Below are 22,391 nucleotides of genomic sequence, written 5' to 3' on the forward strand. Positions count from 1 at the left end.
AGGGTATTTTGGCACCAAGGGGACCACTGAGCTTCTGGCGAGGTCTTATTGGTGGCCTCAGATGGCACATGATGTATGGGACTATGTTCATGCTTGTGTCTTGTGTGCCAGAAATTGACATTCTATGCAGAGACCCACAGGCTTGCTGCATCCCTTACCCATTGCAGATAGGCCCTGGGAGATGGTTGGGATGGATTTTATAGTGGATCTACCTAAGTCTCGTAACAACAGGGTTATTTGGGTGGTCACCGACCATTTCTCCAAAATGGTTCATCTGGTCCCTCTTCTGCGCCTGCCATCTGTGCTGGCCTTGGCGGTATTATTTACGTAACATATTTTCCACCTTCATGGGATGCCTGACAAGATTGTCAGTGACTGAGGTCCCCAGTTTGCGTCTCGGTTCTGGAGAGAGCTTTGTCGGCTGCTTAGCATTGAGGTCAATCTCTCCTCTGAATACCATCCCAAGACGAATGGGCTGGTGGAGAGGGCTAACCAGACTCTGATCACATAGTTACAGCATTTTGTGTCTGCCAGGCATGACGACTGGTCATCTTTGCTGCCTTGGGTGGAGTTTGCCCTTGATAATGCCATCTCTGACTCTACGGGTCAGACACCATTTCTCTTAAACTATGATAAGCATCAGTGTGTCCCCGTTTCCACGCCTTTCTCGTCTTCGGACCCTAGTGTGGTGGTATGGGCAGTGGAGGCTCAAGACATCTGGGATTGCAGAGAATGAGGGTCTCTGCTAGCATGCGTCATCGTCCTGCCCCAGTCTTTGCTCCTGGTGATTTAGTGTGGCTGTCAGCTCGTAACATCAAGTTGAGAGTAGAGTCCACTAAATTTGCTCCCCGCTATCTGGGTCTTTTCAATTTAATTGAACAGGTGAATCCTGTAGTATATCGCCTCATATATAAGCCCGTATATATGTCTCGGTCTTCTGGGACTCCTGCTAGGAGTTCGGACACATCTTCTGATGATTTGGAGGTTAATGCCATTGTCGGGTCCAAGGTGGTGCATGGTAAAACATTTTTGGGGGTGGACTGGAAGGGTTATGGGCCAGAGGATAGGATCTGGGAACCTTTAGAGCACATTTGTGCCCCCAAGCTTTTTGCAGCTTTTGAATGTGATGAATGTCGCTGGGGGGATGCTAGCGGGGGGTAATGTTATGCACTTGGATTCTCCAGCTGAACGGGGTAGATTCCAAGCCTTGCCTGCATCTGCAGTCTCCCATTCTGCTTTGACTGCTGTGGGTGCTGCTGAGCATAGATGTTGGTCCCAACATCTTGCTCACGCTCATGCTATTCGTCTGGTTACTGCTGGCTATTCAGCCAAGCCTATGGTAACCAGCAGTAGTCAGTGATGATGAGCGATCACCCTATGAGCATGCTTGTGATGTGGCGACGTCTCATTGGTGGTCGGTCGTCAGCTGCTCTGGTGATGTGGCAGCTCTTTATTGGTCCATGGGCAAGGTCCTGTCCGACTGGACTTGAGCTGTATATGTAAAAGGTTCTCAGAGGCACATGCCGGTGTGCTAGTGTCAATCTAATTTCATGTGTGAATGTACTTTGCAACGGTGTGGTCTCTGTCAGCATGTGCTCAGGGTCAGCTGTTAGAATTCCAGCTCCTCCCGAGAGGAGTTGTTTGAGTGTAGTTGCTGACTGTCTGACCATTGTTGCTACCTGCTCCATTAGTGGGCTTCAATCGTCTGTGAAGTTAACAGGGATCGTGTCTAGCGTCATATCTTTCGTTACTGTGTGTGACACAGCTCTATTGCTGAGCATCTGCTTTGTTACTGTGTTTGAGTGACACAGCTCTATTGCAGAGCATCAGCTTCATTACTGTTTGTGAGTGACACTACCTTGTGTGCTGCTCACTGAGTGGCTCAGTGCGAGCTAGCAATCGCTCACTGCATTCTCCACCATTGTTCGCAGTAGCTGCAGGTTTACATCTCTGCACGGTGGACCACGTGTTGTGATTGCACTTCATCACTAAATCTATTAAGTGCAATCCACCAACTCTAACAGTATACTAGGGCCAGGGTCTAGCTAGCAATGGCGGATGAGCAGCGACTATAGCTGTACATCCAGCAGCTGGAGGGCAGGTTGTCCGCTCTTGAGCGCACAACTTCAGCAGTGGATTTTGCCGCAGTTGCGGCCCGAGAAGCCAGTGAGACCGCTACAAGGGTTGCTGCTACAACACCCATCTTCTGTCTTCTGTATTTTCTTATACAGTTGACAAAGGGTTATGTTTTTTTTTAGTACCACCTTAATTGTAGCCAAATATCACTTAGGTTAAGTGAGCCTTAGGGCTTTATGTATGGTCCCATTGTAAGGGTTAAATACTATGTTCTGCGCACATTGTATTTAAGCCTTACAATGGGACCATACAAAAAGCATATATGTCAAAAGCCTATGTTTTCTACTGCAGCGCTTCTTTAGCATTCACTCGAAGCCAAGTCCAACTAAAATTTGTTTTTTACGACTTCCTTGTCGCAGTTGCAGTACTGTAGGTGCCGCAATTCATTAGTATAGAGTATAGTATATATATATATATATATATATATATATATATATATATATATATATACATAGTATAAAGTATAGGCCACGTTCACACATTCAGCATTTGTAAGCCACAGCCAGGAGTGGAACTGTCAGAAGAAAGTATAATAGAAACACCAAATTAAGATGCCGCGCTGGAGTGAAAGTGAAGCAATAATGGCTGTGAAGTAAATGATTCCTCAGTAATTTACTCACAGGATAGTAGCAGATATGTCCACCAGGTAAAGGTTTTCTGTTGCTGTGCTTGTGCCGCCCGCACTGCTGGGGGGAGCTGCATCTGTAGCACACAGATCTAGGGGAGCGCTGAGGAATCATTTACTTCAGAGCCATTATTGCTTCACTTTCACTCCAGCACGGCATCTTAATTTGGTATTTTTTATTTATTATTGGTCAGCAGGGGTGCACACACAACCTGCCTAGGTGCCTGCAGCTTCAGTGGTACAGCCTAGCGCCAGTGTGTTTTTTTGTATTGTATAATAGAAACACGTCACCACTTCCATATTTTTCACCCACTCTTGGTTTCGGCTTACAAATACTGATGTAAAATACTGACCAAATATTGTGTGAACCTGACCTGAGATGAAGCAGTGGCACCAAATGAACATTGGTCATATGACAGCTGTCGCACCTAAACTCGCCATGTAGCCCCAGACTAAACCACATTGGACACTGAAGAGGTGTATATTTTTTCAGCTTATTGAAATAAATTATATTTTCACTATATTTGTATCTTGCAAAACAGCAGAGAATAATATCTCTGGGAATGTAATTACAGAAATGCTTGTCTGCAAAGATAATTACCATATTTTTTGGACTATAAGACGCACTGGACCATTAAATGCACCTAGGTTTTAGAGGAGGAAATTAGGGAAAAAAATTTAAGCAAAAAAATTGTCAATTCTGCACTGTAATATCCCCTATCCTGGTATTCATGGCTACCTCATCCCTATACCGGTGTTCATGGCCCCATCCTTATCCTGGTATGATTGTCCCAACCTTATCCTGGTATGATTGGCACCATCCTTATCCTACTATGATTGGCCCCATCACAGTCCTGGTATAATTGTCCCCATCCCGGTCCAGGTATGATAGGCCCCATCCATTTTCTCTTATAATTGGCCCTATCCTGTTCCAGGTATGATTGGCCCCATCCTTTTTCTTTTATAATTGGCCCCATCCCGTTCCGGGTATGATTGGCCCCATCATTTTTCTCTTATGATTGGCCTCATTCTTTTTCTTTTATAATTGGCCCCATCCCATTCCTGATATGCTTGGCCCCATCCTTTTTCTTTCATAATTGGCCCCATCCTGTTCCTGGTATCATTGGTCCCATCAGGAAAGATAAACAAAAAAAACTACACTTACCTACATGGCGCTCCCTCGCAGCACCCTCCTCCGTTGCCAGCAGCTGCTTAATGCTTGTAAGCAGCACATGGCAGAGACGTCATGTGCAGCTCACAAGCAGAGCGAGAACAGCTGTCGGAATACTTACCGGAACCAGTCATAGGAGATTGCGGTGAGTATCCATTCCTCTTCAGTAGCACGCAATGTCAGCCACCTGCTTCCTGCTGGGGCCGGCGGTCACGTGTGCAGATACTTAAGAGAAATGAATATTCAGAATATTCATTTCTCTTAAGTATCAGCACAGGTAACAGCCAGCCTCAGCAGGAAGCAGGCGGCTGACAGTGCGTGCTACTGAAGAGGAATGGATACTCACTGTGATCTCTGATGAACGGTCCCGGTGAGTATTATGGCAGCTGTGCTCTGCTTGTGAGCAGCGCATGATGTCCCTGCCATGCACTCTTTACAAGCATTAAGCAGCTACTGGCACCGGAGCAGGACGCTGCGGGGGAGCACCGTGTAGGTGAGTGTATTTTTTTTTAATCTTTCCTGATGGGGTCATGGATACCAGGAACAGGATGGGGCCAATTATAAAATAAAAAGGATGGGATCAACATTCCAGGAACAGGATGGGGCCATTTATACCAGGGATGCCAAAAATATTAATATGCATTCAGTGCAGATTTATTTCTGTTTAGCAGAGGGCACAGGAGTTAGTCAGAGCCTCCGATTCCAGCTTCCTGTGACCCGATGGTCCACCGAAACCACTCCCCCACCTCCCCACCACAGCCAGAGCCCATACATCCAGACTATAAGATGCACCCCCCATTTTCCCCCACATTTTGGGAGGAAAATAGTGCGTCTTATAATCCGAAAAATACGGTAAATGAAAAACTGTATATTTGTGATCCAGCTTGGGAAGCACAATTTGAGCTGCTGCTTATTTGGCCTTGTACGGCATTGCTTACCGCTGTTTCAAAAAGCCTTAACCTGATCAAGTTGCAGAGAATATTTATATTATCCTTTTGTGTGTTTAATGCACTTTTTATTGCACCAATTGCCCCATGATCATTTTGTTTTATTATAATATAATCACTTTTTTATATTTTCCATAAAAATGCAAATACTTCTATTTTACCTATGAAAATGGAAAAATGCACAGTGATCACTTATACTTAATTTATTCTCTTTTTCTACAGAAGTACCAGAAACCCCGGCAGTTAAAGGTAGGTACATTGTAATCTGAACATATCATACTGTATTTTTTTAACATTGCTAATGTTACCAGCTTATTTTTACAGCACAAGGGATACAGTAAAAGTAAAGCCTGAAACACAAAAACACAACACAATCACGTTTTTGGTGATTTTTTCTCATTTCCAGTGCATTAGCTGGCAAAAGAAATCGTATCATTCCAAACTACAGATCATTAAAACAAATGAGCCCTCATATGGGTATGTCAGTAGGAAAATAAATTGGAGGAAGGAGAGGAAAAAAAGAAAAAAAGAAAAATCAGCAGGTCAAGAAAGAGTTAAAGGGAATCCAATAGCAGATAAAAAGGTATTAATCTGCTGTTCTAATGTTAATGTGCAGGTAAACACAATTCAGCAATTTAATTGGCCGTGTTGCCTCAGGGAGAAAATTGAGTTACAGTTTCCGTAAAGCCATAGTTCCAGCCATCGGTACAGTATTGGGGCTGTGAACAGTCAGCTCAGTGCATAGTGAGCACGCTGTACTCATTTCCCTTGGTCATTGGAAAACATTCTGCTCTGCAGTGTCAGTGTGCTGAGCAGGGTGAGTATATTGCCGACAGGTTTCCTTTAAAATTATCATAAAAACATTAGCTGGAAGGTCATTTATTTCCTTCAAAAATTCAAACTTTTTAGCATGTGAGGAAGGAATTCTTCAAATAATTTCTAATCTCCTGAATATGTTCTTGAATGTGCATATAAATGTAGTAAAAAAATATTAAGGAATGATTTAACTCCTTTTTCAGCTGCCGATTTTCTGTTTTTCTGTTTTCGTTTTTTCCCCTTTTTTACAAAGAGCAATAACTTTTTTAACCTATTTTCCATCTACATAGACATATGATGGCTTATTTTTTGTAACACAAGTTGAAACTTTGAATTGCATCAACGATTTTTACCACTCAATGTTCTGGAAAATAGGAATAAAAATTCCAAGTGGGATGAAAATGCAAAATAAATGCAGTTCTGCAATTTTTTTAAAAAAGGTTTTGTTTTTATAGTGTTCATTGACAAAATTATCCAGGTTACACTGATCACATTGATACCAAAATTATATATATATATATTTTTTTTTAGTGGTGAAGAAATAATGAGAAATTCTTTAAAAAATTTATTTTTATCTCCATTTTTCAAGAACTTTAACATTTTAATTTTTCAGTCAAGATAAGGTTTTTGCATGCTTTTGAGTTATATATGATGTTTGGATAGCTTTTCATTGCATTTTTTGTGGAATTGCAGCAACTGAAGAAAATCTAATTCTGGTGTTTTAATTTTTTTGTTATGTAATTTACCATTCTGGTTAATAGATTTTATATTTTGATGTATTAGGCTTTTAGTTTATGTTCCCATTCATGTTCCCATTTTTGACGCTTTTGACACTCATCTCACCTGTCATTTCAGCATTGGGTTGGTCTTCTGCGAGCCCTCTCTGGCCTTTTCTTTTGCACTGCATGCATTGTTCTCTTCTATTACTTTTGATATGCATCGGGGTCCACTGCACTTAGTGGGTCTTTGATGTTACAGTGGATGTTACAGTGCTGACAATGCCTTGGGAGACATATATTGTGACATGACCTGACGTCAGAGGTTCTCATCACCAGAGTTCCAGTGAAGAATTAAATACTCAAAGTGTAGAGATGAACAAACCCAAACTTAACAGTGTTCGGTGCCAAACTCCGAACACAAATTTCTCCTGGAAGTCCATTTTAATGTTCGGAGTACTGGGGAAGGGGGGAGAGAGATTTTTCCAGCGCCAAAGTTCAGGTCCCCATTGTTTTTAATGGGGTTCGGGTTCAGGTTCAGAAATCTGTGCAGAACTTTGGACTAAAGTTCGAGTCGGGTACCAGAACTTGAACTTAAAGGGACACTGTCACCCCCTCCAGCCGTTATAAACTAAAAGAGCCACCTTGTGCAGCAGTAATGCTGTATTCTAACAAGGTGGCTCTTTTAGTTTTTGATGCTGTTATTCTCAAAATAAAGTGTTTTATAATTTTGCCCAAATACCTGTCTTTATCCAGGGAGGCGGGTCTGAACCCCCCTCTTTGAAGTGCCCAACTGCCGTCAGTCATCTCTTCTGCGGCGCTGGTCACTGCCCCCTTAGCAATGTTTCCCTCTGAAATCCGGTGCCTGTGCTGTGCTCTTCTGCCTGGGGCAGGCGCATTGAGCATTGGCCGTCATAGCTCAGATGCCGGGTTCCGGACTGCGCCTGTGCCGTGCCTAGGAATCCCAGCCCCGCACTGTGCATAATGCATAACACACTGCGGGGCGGGGATTCAGTAGCAGGGTGGCCGCTCTGCCCGCACAGGCACAGTCCAGAACCCGGCATCTGAGCTATGATGGCCAATGCTCAATGCGCCTGCCCCAGGCAAAAGAGCGCAGGCGCTGGATTTCAGAGGAAAACATTGCTGAGGGGGCAGCGACCAGCGCTGCAGAAGAGATGACTGACGGCAGCTGGGCGCTTCAAAGACCTGCCTCCAGGTATAAAGATAGGTATTTGGGCAAAATTATAAAATGCTTTATTTTGAGAATAACAGCAACAAAAATTAAAAGAGCCACCTTGTTAGAATGCAGCATTACTGCTGCACAAGGTGGCTCTTTTAGTTAATAACGGCTGGAGGGGGTGACAGTGTCCCTTTAAGCAGGTCTGTTTATCCCTAGTCGAGGGACAGGTGAAAGGTGGGGTAAGAATTATAATTAGTGTTGAGCATTCCGATACCGCAAGTATCGGGTATCAGCCGATACTTGCGGTATCGGAATTCCGATACCGAGTTCCGATATTTTTGTGGTATCGGAAATCGGAATCGGAAGTTCCCAGTGTATGGTTCCCAGGGTCTGGAGGAGAGGAGACTCTCCTTCAGGCCCTCGGATCCATATTCATGTAAAAAATAAAGAATTAAAATAAAAAATATGGATATACTCACCCGTCCGGCGGCCCCTGGACCTTACCGATTGTAACCGGCAGCCTCCGTTCCTAAGAATGAGGAGTTTAGGACCCTCGATGACGTCGCGGCTTGTGATTGGTCGCGTGCCGCTCATGTGACCGCTCACGCGACCAATCACAAGCCGCGACGTCATCGCAGGTCCTAAACTCCTCATTGAGGAGTTTCCTCTCCTTCAGACCCTGGGAACCATCCAGGATAGCTTCTGATACTTGTGTCCCATTGACTTGTGTTGGTATCGGGTATCGGTATCGGCGATATCCGATATTTTTCGGGTATCGGCCGATACTATCCGATACCGATACTTTCAAGTATCGGAAGGTATCGCTCAACACTAATTATAATAAGTTTTCATACAACATTTATTTGATTTGTATTAATTAAATTTGATGAAAATCAAATTTCTTGGCTGGATTTGAGAAAACTGCTGAATTTTAATTTCAGCAGATTGGTACAAGCCATCAGTATAAAGTCTAATTCTTTTTAGTTTACAGAGGATTTCAAAGATCATATTAATCTTCATATACTTCACCAATGAGAGCAAGACTAAATAGTCTTTAAATGTATTAGTGTTCTAACTCAATGACACATAAACGTATCTCATCATTTTGTAAGCAATCTGAAAGGTCTTTGGACATAATGTGTATCAAAAATGTATCATCTAAACCAGCCTACTGTTTTGGGGTATATTTATATATTTACTATGTGCAAGTAACATGCTAATATATGTTTTTCTCCAGCAAAGATTACTAAACTGAAGAAAACAAGTATGTCAACAATACTCCGCAATGTGCTGTACAGCTTTCCACTACTTAAGGCTCAGTGCATACTAACAAAGAGGCTGACTTCTGAAAACTGTTAGTTTTCTGTGAATGCAAATTACTGCAGATAGATTAGGATTATAGATACTAGGCATACCTATACATGATGGAGCAAATTACCTAAAGGTAAACTGTCAACAGGTGTTTGCTATGTAATCTGAAGACACAGATTTCAGTGATGTGTAACTTATTAAGCTGTGTGCTGTTGTTTCCATACAATGAAGGGTTTATCACTGCCCTGACTACTGTTCACGCGACCGCTAGACAGACCATGCCCCCCTCCTCTGATAGGCAGCTCACTGTCAATTTGTAATGTACATTGAAAGCTTTGATTTAGTGCTGTGGGCGGGCTTAGGTTTGAGCTCTATTACACACTACATCTAAAAACACTGATTGCGTCACAACTGCTGCACCTATTAAACTAAGTGATACATCATTGGAATCAGGGTCTCTTTTTCTACATTATGCTGCTTCAGATGAATTTGCAAAACCCTGGTGGCAGATTCCCTTTAACATTGTACTTATGACACTTCTTTGACTTATCTGCTTTAAAAATCACAAAATTTTATGCGCAAAGTAGGCTATAAAGTACGGAAGGTGCTACCTGTTGTAGTTCACTGACCATCAATGGGCAGTTGTGAAGATTACAGTACAAGATGTAGTTGTATATTAATGTACCATAGTGTGTCAGTGTTAAGCCATGCATGTTTCACTATTGGCTTCTGTAAGACAAGCACCATTACCTGACAGACCCCATTATATGCAGTAGGGTCTACAAGGTGGAATTTGTCTCCACCACGTGAAACATATAACAACATCATCATTTTTAGATTCCTATTTCTAATTCCCCTTAAGAGACAAATTTGAAATAAAAATGCAGATCTGAGCCATTGTTTGCGTCAGATACAGGCAGAATAAAACATTGCCTTGCTGATAGTTTGTAAATTCTAATTATGTCTTTTTCATTCGAGTTATAGATATGAAGTAATCTATAAGTAAACCAGTTCAGATTGATGTTCTCAGATTGCAAAACTTGGATTGGTCCAAGCAACCAAATATAAGTTCTTGAATGGTCCTCTACATTAAACATTTTCGCACCGATTCGTCATTGCCTTTGCACCTGTTTTTTGCTGAGTTTTATGTTTTGCACCATTTCTTTATTTGCTCCCAATTCATTATTCTATTTTCGCTTATTGTGGCATCTATTGTTTATGTGCTTAACAGCTTTTTTTTAAATTTATTTTCTAGTATGTTAACAGAGTTTAGTAATTCCAGATGTTTTAGCCTGATTCATGAATTTCGATTTTTTTAAAAGTCGTAATATATTTTGCAATTTCAGTCTTGTTTCCCCTGCTGTATTTTCAAGTATTTCAAAATTCTGGCAAAATTTGTCATGACTTTTGGTGCCAAATTGTCACAAAAATAGTTCAAGACAAAAAAAAAGCCCAGTTTTCACTTTGTATCAAATTCATGAATTGCATGCACCATTTTGATGAATTAGTGTCAAAAACGACAACTAATACCACAAGACCAAAAAGGAGAGGGACATTTAAATTAATTATTATTTTCAAATGAATACTTTATGTGGATCATAAAATGCTGTGTGACAAGTGACAACCAATATCATTACAAAACCAATCATGCTTCCCCTTTGTTATCTAGTAAAGCATTGTGGCAACCTCTATGGGAAGCAAGCTAGTGGCCATATTTGTTTTTCTAGTTTATACAGAAACGATTTAATGGAAAAAAAGAAAGAAAAACGGAATTTTAATAAATCTAACAAAGAAGGAAAATTCATGTATTGAGGTGTATTGAGAGTTTTATTTTTTAATTGGTGGAAAGGGAGTATTTCCTATTATTGCTTTGCTTCAATGCTTCTAGTTTGCATTTTGTAAAGTGCTTTGAATAAGTATTCATACCTTGTGAACTTTTCAACATTTTTTCATTTAACACCTACAAACTTAAATATATTTTATTTGGATTCTATGTGATATGCCAACACAAATATGTGTCAAGTGTAAAGGAAATGATACATGGCTTTTCACTTATTTTAAAAATGTAAATCTGAAAATTGTGACACACATTTGTATTCATCCCCCTGTAGTCTAACACCCCTAAATAAAATTCTGAGTGATCAATTGCCTTCAAAAGTCAGTTAATTAATAAATTGAATCCACCTGTGTGTAATTTATTCTCAGTATAACTACAGCTGTTCTTTGAAGGCCTAAGAGGTTTGTTTGAGAATATTAGGGATCAAACAGCATCATGAAAACCAAGAAACACACCAGACAGGTCAGGGATAAAGTTGTAGAGAAGAGTAAAGCAGAAAATAGAGTTAGGTTCTAAAAAAAATAGCTCAAGGTCTGAATATCTCATTGAGCATAGTTCAATCCATCATGCAGAAATAGAAGGAGTATAACACTGTTGCAATCCTACCAAGACATAGTCATCCACCTAAACTGATATCCCAAACCAGGAGAGCACTAATTAAAGATGCAGCCAAAAGGCCAGAAGTGACTCTGGAGGAGTTACAGAGAACCACAGCTCAAGTGGGAAAATCTGTCTGCAGGACAACTATTAGTCATATACACCACAAATCTGTTTTTATGGAAGGGTGGCAAGAAGAAAGTCATTTTTGAAAGCAAAACAATAAGAAGTCCCATTTACAGTTTGTACAAAATCCATGTAGGGGACACAGCATGTGGAAATATATGTCCTGGTTAGATGACACCAAAGTGTAACTTTTGGGGCTAAATGCTAAGTGCTATATGTGGCAGAAAACTAACAGTGCACATCACCCTTAAAAATCTCCATCCCTACTTTAAAACATGGTGGTAGGAGCATCATGATGTAGGGGGCTTTTCTTCAGCAGGGACAGGGAAGCTGGTCAGAGTTATTTGGAAGATGGATGGAGCTAAATTCAAGGGTATTCTGAAGGAAAACCTGTTAGAGGCTGCAAAAGAGTAGGTTCACCTCCCAGCAGGACAACAACCCTAAGCATACTGCCAGGACTACAATGGAATGGTTTTGATCATAGTAAATTCATGTGTTTGAATGATTCAGTCACAGTCCAGACCTAAATCCCATTGAGAACCTGTGACAAGACTTGGAAATTGATGTTCACAGACCCTATATCCAATTTACATTGAGCTAGTGCTAGTTTGCAAAGTAGAATGGTCAAAAATGTCAGCCTCTAGACGTGCAAAGCTGGTAGAGACATACCACAAAGACCTACTGGAGTAATTGCAGTAAAAGGTGGTCCTACAAAGTACCAACTCAATGAGGCTGAATACAAATACAACTCACTCAGATTTATATTTTTAAAATATTTAGAAAACCATGTATCATTTCTTCTATACTTCACAAATACTAGCTACTTTTGTGTTAATGGATCAAAAAAAAATCCTAATAAAAATAGTTACATTTTTGGATGTAACATAAAACAGTGCATGAATTCTTTTTCATTGTAGTGTATCTGCAAATGCTTTCATGTTGAAAATTAGATTTCTAGTTTAAGCAAACAATAAATGTATATTTTAGTTGTTTCTTGTTATCCTTTACAGAAGAGAAGCCAAAAGAGGAAAAGCCTTCCCCAGTAAAAGAAGGTAGGAATAAAATATACTGTTTTTATGGAAAATGGAGACTATTGAAGAGACCTTTATGAAACCACTTCAAGCAGCTTCATATCTAAAGAATATAAAATCTTATTTCCTGATTGTCCTTTTTTAATGTTAGGGCATTCTCTCTACCCCAAATTTTGTATTACTCCAAATATGCATTCAGTGATAATGAAAAATGGAGAATCTACGGCTCCTATGTAGATCTAGATGTTTACATAAATCTACTGTAATCCTCACTTGTATCTGACTGTCTGCTACTAATTCTGAAAACACATTCCATTCGCAAATATATACACATTCTGGAAGCTGCATGTTTGCAAATTTTCTAAACATTTTGTTTTCACTTTTTAGATTCAATCTTTCCTATAAAGCAGTTTTGAAAATTTTGCAAAACCCATACTAAGATGTTAGCTATCCTAAAAATAGTCTATATGTTTATACACTTTGAAATGTATATATTGGTATATTTTGCAATCCTACCTAAAGGTAAATCCTGCAACCCTTGCAATATAAGTTGTTTGTTTACACAGGACTATGAATTTAGAAATCTAAGAACTCAACACATTTTGCATGAATTAAATATATTATTTCTAATATTTTTTATTATTGCAGCAAAATTTGTGAAAGTGAAGAGAACAAGTATGTCAAATGCTTAGCTTTAGTTACTGCTGAAGGCTTCTTATTACACTAACACTCATAAAATAACATTTTGCAGTACAACTGTAGAGTTATTTATGTACTGCAGGTACTCTAAAGTTGATGGGCTTTGGTGGCTGGCTGCCAAGTGCATGTACGGAATATGGCTTATAGCCACTGGAGAATACCGATTCCTTGTGTACTACTGCTATTCTCAGCACTCCATACACTGATATGGTCACATACTAAATGTATCTAAATAATATTGTTTGTTCTTAATCTAAAATATTTTTTTACAAAATCTCATAAATGCAAAAAGCATAAAATGGATCGATTACCTTTTTTATATTAATGATTGTTAATTATGTTTACATTATTATTAATTTAATACAGTACAAAATTACGAAATATAATAGTTTACTTTTACTATTTTTTCTCAGCCATTGGGGCCTGTCATTAGTACATGACACTTGCACGTCTCCTGTTGTGCAGAGTTCACAGCTGTAGATTGGGCCAAGCGCCATTTCACTGTAGTCCTACTAGTAGCGCTGAGTTGCAACTTCCATTAGTAACAACTAATTAAAGTGTTCAGAGCGCAACAGTTAAAACAATGCCGGCGGCTGTGCTCTGCACACTGTACATAGCGGAGAGCAGTGACAGGAGGTGAGGTAGCAGGGCTGCGGCGGTAGCCTCTTTCAGTAGCGAAAAAAGGTCAGGTAGCCTAGAATTAGTGGAACAATGGTAGGCTGTCTGAACTGTTCTCACCTCTGGAAAAAGTAATGTGCTGTTCGTGCTCAACGCTACTTACAAAGTGCAGTATATAGCAATGATTTGACTGCTGCTCTTTGCACACTGTAAGTAGCAGTGAGCTGTGACAGCAGGTCAGCCATCAGGACTATGGTGGTCACCTCTTCTAGTAGAGAAGACAGCTCAAGTAGCCTGGAATTAGTAGAACAGTAGTATGCTGCCTAAACTGTTCTCACCTCTGGAAAAAGCCACTGCTTCAGACCTGGTGCCTCACAAGCTGTCAAAGCACAAAGCTATGTACAATCTGCAGAGTGCAGCAATCAAATTATTGCTGGTTGATGTACTCTGCAAACTATAAGTAGCAGTGAGCAGTGACTATGGCCAGCGTTGGAGGGAGGGAATTGGCTTCTTTTGCTATTAGTTGTATCAATTCATTGAAAAGCTGCGCGGCATATTTTTACATGAACAGTTTTCCAAGCAATAGATCAAATTAAGAAATGGCTGCTAGGAATGTAAAAAAAATACAATAAATATAAAATTAATATATAAATAAAATTAAAATAATAATATTAATAATAAAATTAAAATAAAATCTAGCTTCCCTAATATAATAAAAAATAAATAAATAAACACATTTGGCATTGCCATATCCATATTAGATGTCTTTTTATATTCTAATACAGGGGTGGGGAATCTGTATTCTGCCAAGCGCCATTTTGATATTTATACCATCCTTCGGGGGCCGTACAAGCTCCGCCCACAAAGTACATCCTGACTCTGGCACTGGTTTCAGGACGTAATCTTTCACTGCATGCCCTTCAGTGTTCAGTAGTGAACACTGCGTGTGTGTGCTAACAGAGCAAGAAGAAATTAATGAGCTGATGGCAATCAAGATACACCTCCCAGCCCAAGAATGCGGTCCCTGAGAATCTGCTCGGGGGACTGATAAAAGGTCATCGAGGGCCGTAAGTGGCCCTGGGGACTGAGGTTCCCCACCCCTGTTCTAATAGTATTTGATGTCACAATATACCTCTTTATATTCTCTCGTTGTTTAATGAGTTAAATATATCTTCTCAAGAGGCCGTGCTTATTCATCTATGCTATAGTAAGGTCATACAGTATTGTTTTTACGGGTATTTTATGAGAGTCTTTTGTACAACCCCACGATACTAATTTTGCCAACAACTGTCTCCTGATTAGTTTTCTGCTATAGGGATTACAAAACGCTTGGAGACAAGATTTCAGGATTTGTGAATTATTAATGATGTAGAAATACATATGAGCTATATTATATTAATATGTAATATATTATTTAAGCAAATGTGACTGAGGGTATTTTGTTTGCGTTTCTTTTTTATGTTAGTTCTTTTTTATGTTAGTTCTTTCCTGAGTAATGTACAGTTTGATCAGGATTTGAAATACTTGAGTGGACTACATGTCAATTTTTTGACGATTTATTTAAGGATATTTAATAAAAGTTACATTTTATGGTAAATTTCTTTTTCAGTGAACTAGGAAATCAAACATGTTTCTGAGCCTTCTATTAAGAAAATATTTTTTTGAAGTTTAACTCCATTGTCTAGAATTGTTTTCCTGCTTATACGTACAGTATATTGTTTGTCTGCTAATTAAAATATTACTTGACACCCTGAGCTTTGTGTAACAGTTCTTTTTTTATTTTGATGACAGATAGGTAAACCATAACTCAGAAATACATAACAAAAATATTTTCATTCTAATATGGTTCTTTGGTTTTTCAAATTTTATCTAGAAAAAGAAAAGCATAAGAGAGCAATACTTCCAACTATTAAAGGTAAGCTAGAATTGTACTATGACTTCATTAGGACAAGTATCCAAATATCTTTGCTTCCTCGTAAATGTAGCTGCAAAGGGCTTTGATTCCAATTCAGAACTTTGAGCTGTAACATTATCATATGAAAACAGGAGCCAATTCTGGAACCTTACTATGACATGAGTCCACAAGTGAAAGTCTGGGTAGGAGTTTGGTAACCAGACAAAATAATGCATCTCAGAACCTATATTTGCTCATTTTTTTTCCTTTCCTGTATTATTTTTCATTTTTGAAATCTCTGACTACTACCCAAAAACATAAAATACTGTCTTTATAATGTCCTTGATGGCATACAATTATTGTCTATATACTGAATATTTATAGAACAGTCAATCAACAATGAGAGTCAGTTGATATGGATGAGATGTATAATTTAGAAGAATATTGGTTTTGCTCCATTAGTAATTGACAATCATGTCATTAAGTGTTTGAACATGAAGAATGGATAATTTAACCATATTATTGTGCTTCTTTCATGCCTATACTTTACAGGGGCTATGTATACTAATATCAAAAGACTGACTCCCACTTCCAAACAGAAATCAGATGTGAACAGGTGCTTACTAAGAGTAGCCATCTTCAAACATAACCAACAAGCACAGAGTGCTACTTTATTTGTTGGTTACATTTTAAAGGGGATCTGCCATGAGGCTAGGAAATCTGGTAATGTGGGGTCAGAGAGTTTGATTTCAGCAAGGTGTCACTTACTGGGCTGTTTGGTGTGTATAACCCCCACCACACCTGATTTTCAGCTTTCTGTGTACATTGTACCTTGTCACCATCCTGCTAATCAATGGAGGTTTGGGTGTGTGACCCCTTGCATGGGTCAGCCAGTCCTGCAGTGATAATCTCCTGTTGATAGAACACAATTTGTATTGTAACTTCAGCAAGCTGCTGAGCAAATGTCACATTCCTGGAATCTGCTCCTACATCATGCTGCTCTAAAATTATGTAGCAAAACCCTGATGATAAATTGTCATTAAAATGTTTAACAATTAGAAAGTGGTCAATCAAGATTGAAAAATTACATTTTTAAGCTAATTGTTGCGATAAAGTACACACACTAAATTACATCAAAACCATATTTAATTTTTTTCTTTGCTTAGAACAAGAAGTACCTAAAGTACCTGAAGAAATTGTCTTTAAGGAAGGTAAGAAAATATCTGTAGTACCTTTGATGGCAATTGATGAAATACTGAGTAGGATAAAAAAGTTGGGGCACAAGGAGGCACAACTAGAAATGCATTTTCCGCATAAATCTGGAACATGCCCTGACTTTGATGTTGATTCATTCTTTTGATAGCATCAGCTTGTCTACTTTGTATACTTTTTATACCACAAAATATACGTGCAGCTGAAGAACAGTATTTTGCTCTAGATCCTGGAATTTAGGTTGATTTTTTAATAAATCTCTTAGACCCATGAGACTGGTGTGCTTACTTTCAAAATTAATATAAGAATGAGACTTATGACTTGTCCCAAAGGGCCAATGTTCCTGTAGAGGAGGACATTGGGGCTTGATGCTGTTAGGAGAGAAGAGTAAGCTCTGCCCACCAAGAGAGTCCTAGTCTTAGCGTTCGCTCACATTGGCAAGTAGCCAGCGTATAACTTGGACGAGTGCTATCCCATGTTTCATCATTACTGACCAGTGGTTTTTTTCTCATGCCGAGTTGGCACTAGAAAAGAATCACTGCATGCTGGGATTTGCAGCATGTATCTGATGGTGCCCACCCATACAAGTCTATGGGTGCATGCAAAACATCGGACTGCACTTGGATATCAACTGTCTAAAAAGTCTAACTAGGCGCCAGCCACCAGCTTAGGTAGTTCCTTAACTAAGAGGTGTTTTATTCAGCCATTGATCCCAGGCTGTGCCAAGTCATCACCCCCATCCTGAATGCAATTGACACAGCTTGTTAAGATTGGAGTACTTTGTGAAAACCTCAGTTCTTCTGTAGCTAGACAATTGTAAAGTATTTACTAGCTGGACAACATATCATTTATTTTTGTAGCATGACATACTTTGCTGTGTGTAAGAATAATAAAGCAGTAACCTTATAACCCAGAAGAACATCTTTGGCATTAAAATTGCAGCACCAAGAAGGACAAATCGTCAGTTTATGAAAAGACAGGAGTAATAGACATTTTTGATTATTGGCAAATGACGAAAAATTGGAAACAACATTTTTAAAACTTCTCAATTTATTCAGTATCTATCATGAGCGACACATGCAGAAATAGATGCACATACCAATCTTGGCATGCTATCAACTAAGATATCTATGATTGCCTCAGGAATGTATTGAATGCACTGGCAACTCCAATCATCAAGATCTGTTGTTTGCAGAGACCATTCCAATTGTCGATCAATTATATCCCAGATGTTCTCAACCAAAGACAAGTCCAGAGATGCTGATGGCCATGGTAGCATGATTAGACCATGTAGACTGCTCACACTACCACAATCAAAATGTGGCCTAGTGTTTTCCAATTGAAAACTTATTCCAGGTACACTTTAGAGAAACGGCCGTAACATTAGTTCCACAACTAAATCAATGTAACATGAGACTGTTAGTGTACCTGGAATGAAGGCTAAAGGGTTCAAGCTACCATGTACTTAGCACACCATAATCCTGGTGTAAGATTACTAGCCGCTAGACATCTAATTCATAGCTGAATGTAATGTAAACATCTCCTAATGATTTGTTTAGACACTATTTGATGCATTAGTCTTGTTGTGTGACGTCTAATTTCACTTGCAGTACATAATGGATCTATTATGGAACCAGTTGAAGCCATTTCTCCAAAAAGTCACACGAGTCATATTTCAACACAATGACACTAGGCTGCATGCTGTTCTGCTACTGTGGGTAGTCTGTGTGGTCTAGACATTGTTTCATTGTATGCAGTATCTCTGAACTCGTCTTCCATTGTGCATATCTGGGACATCATTGGTCAATAAAAGGAGCTGCCAACAGAGGATCTCAATGATTTGTATGCCTGCATGCAATCAGCTTGGCAGAATATTCCTCAAACAACCCTTACTAGTATCATTGGTAGCATGTCAAGGTGTGCATGCATGTGCATTTGTGTCTCACTCATACTCAGCACTGAATGAATTGAGATGTTTTGTAAATTTTGCTTCTTTTTTATCATTGACATCCTTGGGATGTTTAAAGTTTTGGAAATTATTTTGTATCCAAATCCAGCTTTAAACTTCTCCACAACAGTATCACGGACCTGCCTGTTGTGTTCTTTGTCTTCATGATGCTCTCTGTGCTTCAAACAGAACCCTGAGACTATCACAGAGCATGTGCATTTATATGGAGACTTGATTACACACAGGTGGATTATATTTAACGTCATTAGGCATTTAGGACAACAATGGATCATTCAGAGATCGCCAATGAACTTCTGGAGTGAGTTTGCTGCACTGAAAGTAAAGGGGCCGAATAATATTGCACGCCTAACTTTTCAGTTTTTGAATTGCCACAAAAATTTTAAATAACCAATAAATTTTCTTCAACTTCACAATTGTGTTCCACTTGTTGTTGATTCTTCACCAAAAATTTACATTTGGTATCTTTATGTTCGAAGTATGATATGTGGGAAAAAGTTGAAAAGTTCCAGAGGGCCGAATACTTTCGCAAGGCACTGTATATGTATGCAGTATATAGCTTTATGCATAGTGTACCTCTCTATACTTCACGGTAGGCACCACACATGTAGAAAATGGTGGTTAGTGCCAAATATTTAAAAAAAAAAACATTTTTGTTCCACCATAGTTTATCTTCCTTCTTTCTGAATCTAGTTAGCACATTCTAATAGAGACAAGGAAAATCATTATATGAACAGATGTGTTCAAGTTGTGTGTACGTGTCTATATGTGCATATGTGTCTGCATGTCTGTGTACAGTTTAAAGGTTAAGAGTAAGACCATTGTGTTGGATACAAATTGATATATTAACCTTTATTTGTGTTTTAGTCATGTGTTATATCTGGTTAGTAAAAGTCAGGATGCAGTTTGACTTTCAAATTACAGTCACACTTGGCAGAACATGACAGTTCTCAAAGGTGTTTGCGAAGATAACGTGTTCCTTTCAAGGTTATTCTTTTAAGAATGTTTTTTTCTTTTCCTGTGGAAAACTTTTTATTCAACAGTGTCAGCTTTCTAAAATACATAATTATTTTACTCACATCTACCGCATGCTTCACTTATGGCATTAACATCTGCATACTGCTAGCAACATTATTGTATGTCTGACAAAGGGAAAATTATAAAAGATCTTTATATTTCCAGTTTTAGTGTATTTTCCCATGTGGCATATTCTATGTGCTGTCACGCTGTCACAGGTTTTTTTATACAATTGATCAAAACTAATACGAATTTTTTTTTAAAAGAAAAGATGTAGAAATGCATCAAAATGCCACATGTGAACATACATAATAAAATCTGTTTTATTTTTAATATGCAGGTTTATCACTATTTATCTGTAGAACTTAAGTTTATCTAAATATTAGAATCAGTTCTATCATTTAAATATTTTCATGAATTTATATATTTGGAATGATGTAGGATACAAGCATGGCACTATGGGTGATTAATGCACTATTTAACAAAATTAAAAAAAATCATTTTGCACACTTCTTAGGCACGTGTGGAACTAGTCGCATTGTCCCTGGGGTGATCATAATTATGTCTGAATCCCTCACAGGTCGTAAGTATATAAATTCTGAAAATGCTTTTTCTACAATGTTCACCTGTCTTAACACAGCTAAAATGAATAAAATAGGATGCCAATGTTTATAATAGAAGCCTTTTCATATTTCTACAGACTGTTAGATAATTGGTAGTATTAGTAGGATACTAGTGACAAGATTACAGAGAGTAATTAAATGGAGGATGTATGAACATGATGTTCGCATTTAAACAAAAGCCCTTAGCTGAATTAATGATTTTGTACTTTAGAATAGTTTAAAAATTAAAGATAATGTCAATTTGGTTTTTAAATTTGTACTGTACGTTCCATTTGTTTAAAGTGGTTCTAAAAAACATGTATTCTTATATTTATGAAGAACATAATCATAATGCAAATGTGCAACAAGGCTAATCTCCCCCACTTATAGTATTAAAGAAGCTATGTAATTTATTGTAAGCTCCTGAGTATATGCAACTTATTGTATGGAAGTGCTTTTGTATTTATTGATAAGTATGCTTTAGACATTTAGAAACCTAGCATTTTATTCTCTTTTTTTCAGAGCCTGATTCAGGAAGAGCAATCTCGGTAGATTCAATATTAAAAGGTAGTGATTTAGATCACAAGACATTTGCATTAGTTATCTCTTACTGAAAGGGGACCTGACAGCATTATGCCCTATATGAAAGGCAAAAAGGAAGGATCCTATAACAAAACCATAGAATTCTGTAGGTGCCTTACTCATGTTGCATGAGTCTTCATTAAAGTTCTGTGCTCAGTGCCTAATTCGGACAGATACACGACTCATATAATATTATTTTCTACCCATTGCGGTGCTCTATTTTAGAAAACTGATAGAATGTATAACTGAATAATAAAAGTGTTAATAATATATTTGGATTAACAAAAATGCAAACTGAGTGAACAATTGAGAAAACTAAATCAAATCAATATTTAAAGTGACCACAGCTTACCTTCAAATCACCATCAATTCTTCAATGCACACTTGTTCAAAGTCATCGATATCGAAGGATTATTGTCAGGTGTAAACGTAACCAATTATACCAAACAGGAGATAATGATCATCAATTTCATATGTAGGTTGAAACACAGTCATTAATTAAAGTAGAATCAGCTGTATGGGAAGTATAAAACTGAATGAGGAACAAACGTTGCTAAATAGCTGAGATTGTGGAAGATTTGAAACCAGACTAGAGATACAAGCTGTTACTTTAAGGAAACATCAAGATTGAGGACTGGAGACACAGTGCTTGGCCAAGGAAACTTAGTGCAGTAGATAAAAACACATCATGCCTACTTCTTTTCCAAATATAAGATTTCCAGCAGTGATGTCAACTCAGAAATGGCATCAACTGGGGGAACCCAGCTACACCCATCTACTGTTCAGAGAAGTATGGCCAGAAGATGTCGTCACGAAAGGATTGTGAAAAAAAAATCATACTGTTGACATGGAAACAAGACAAAGCAACTCAACTATGTATGAAAACTTAGTGTGCAGAAAAATGGCAGTAGATGCTCTGGATCAGTGAAAAAAATAGAAATATTTGACTGTAACAGAAGGCAGTTTGTTTGCCAAAGAGCTGGGAAGCAGTACTATGATTCATGTGAGCAGGCAACAATAAATCATGGTGGAGGTTCCTTTCAAAATTGAGGCTGCATTTCAGTAAATCCCTTCAGCATAAAGAGTAGCACTGCAAGTGATTTGAAATAGGCAAATTTATTCAAATGAAATTGAATTCTATTCATTCTCCATAATACAGATATTTTGGTAATTTGCTCCTCGTAATTCAGCAAAATGGCAGCCAGCCATGGCTGCAGCTTTGCAATACCATAAAATGCAAGCAATAGGTTAAGAAAAATCTAATACTACCCTCATTGCTGATATGTGTTGGCACTTCTGCTGCCTCCG

At 38.5% G+C, this 22,391-nt stretch overlaps 1 protein-coding gene across 1 annotated transcript in view; it reads left to right on the plus strand.

The window, feature by feature from the left end:
* Positions 1 to 22,391, plus strand: part of LOC143807646 (uncharacterized) — a 1,106,746-nt gene that overhangs the window by 579,663 nt on the left and 504,692 nt on the right. Inside the window, exons 33-40 of the mRNA XM_077289447.1 lie at positions 5,102 to 5,128; positions 8,829 to 8,855; positions 12,473 to 12,514; positions 13,142 to 13,168; positions 15,684 to 15,725; positions 16,871 to 16,915; positions 20,417 to 20,482; positions 21,024 to 21,068. Of these exons, the coding sequence (XP_077145562.1) occupies positions 5,102 to 5,128; positions 8,829 to 8,855; positions 12,473 to 12,514; positions 13,142 to 13,168; positions 15,684 to 15,725; positions 16,871 to 16,915; positions 20,417 to 20,482; positions 21,024 to 21,068 (321 nt within the window). The remainder of the gene's footprint in view (positions 1 to 5,101; positions 5,129 to 8,828; positions 8,856 to 12,472; positions 12,515 to 13,141; positions 13,169 to 15,683; positions 15,726 to 16,870; positions 16,916 to 20,416; positions 20,483 to 21,023; positions 21,069 to 22,391) is intronic.

Source organism: Ranitomeya variabilis, chromosome 2 (assembly GCF_051348905.1).
Source record: "Ranitomeya variabilis isolate aRanVar5 chromosome 2, aRanVar5.hap1, whole genome shotgun sequence".
Taxonomy (NCBI): domain Eukaryota; kingdom Metazoa; phylum Chordata; class Amphibia; order Anura; family Dendrobatidae; genus Ranitomeya; species Ranitomeya variabilis.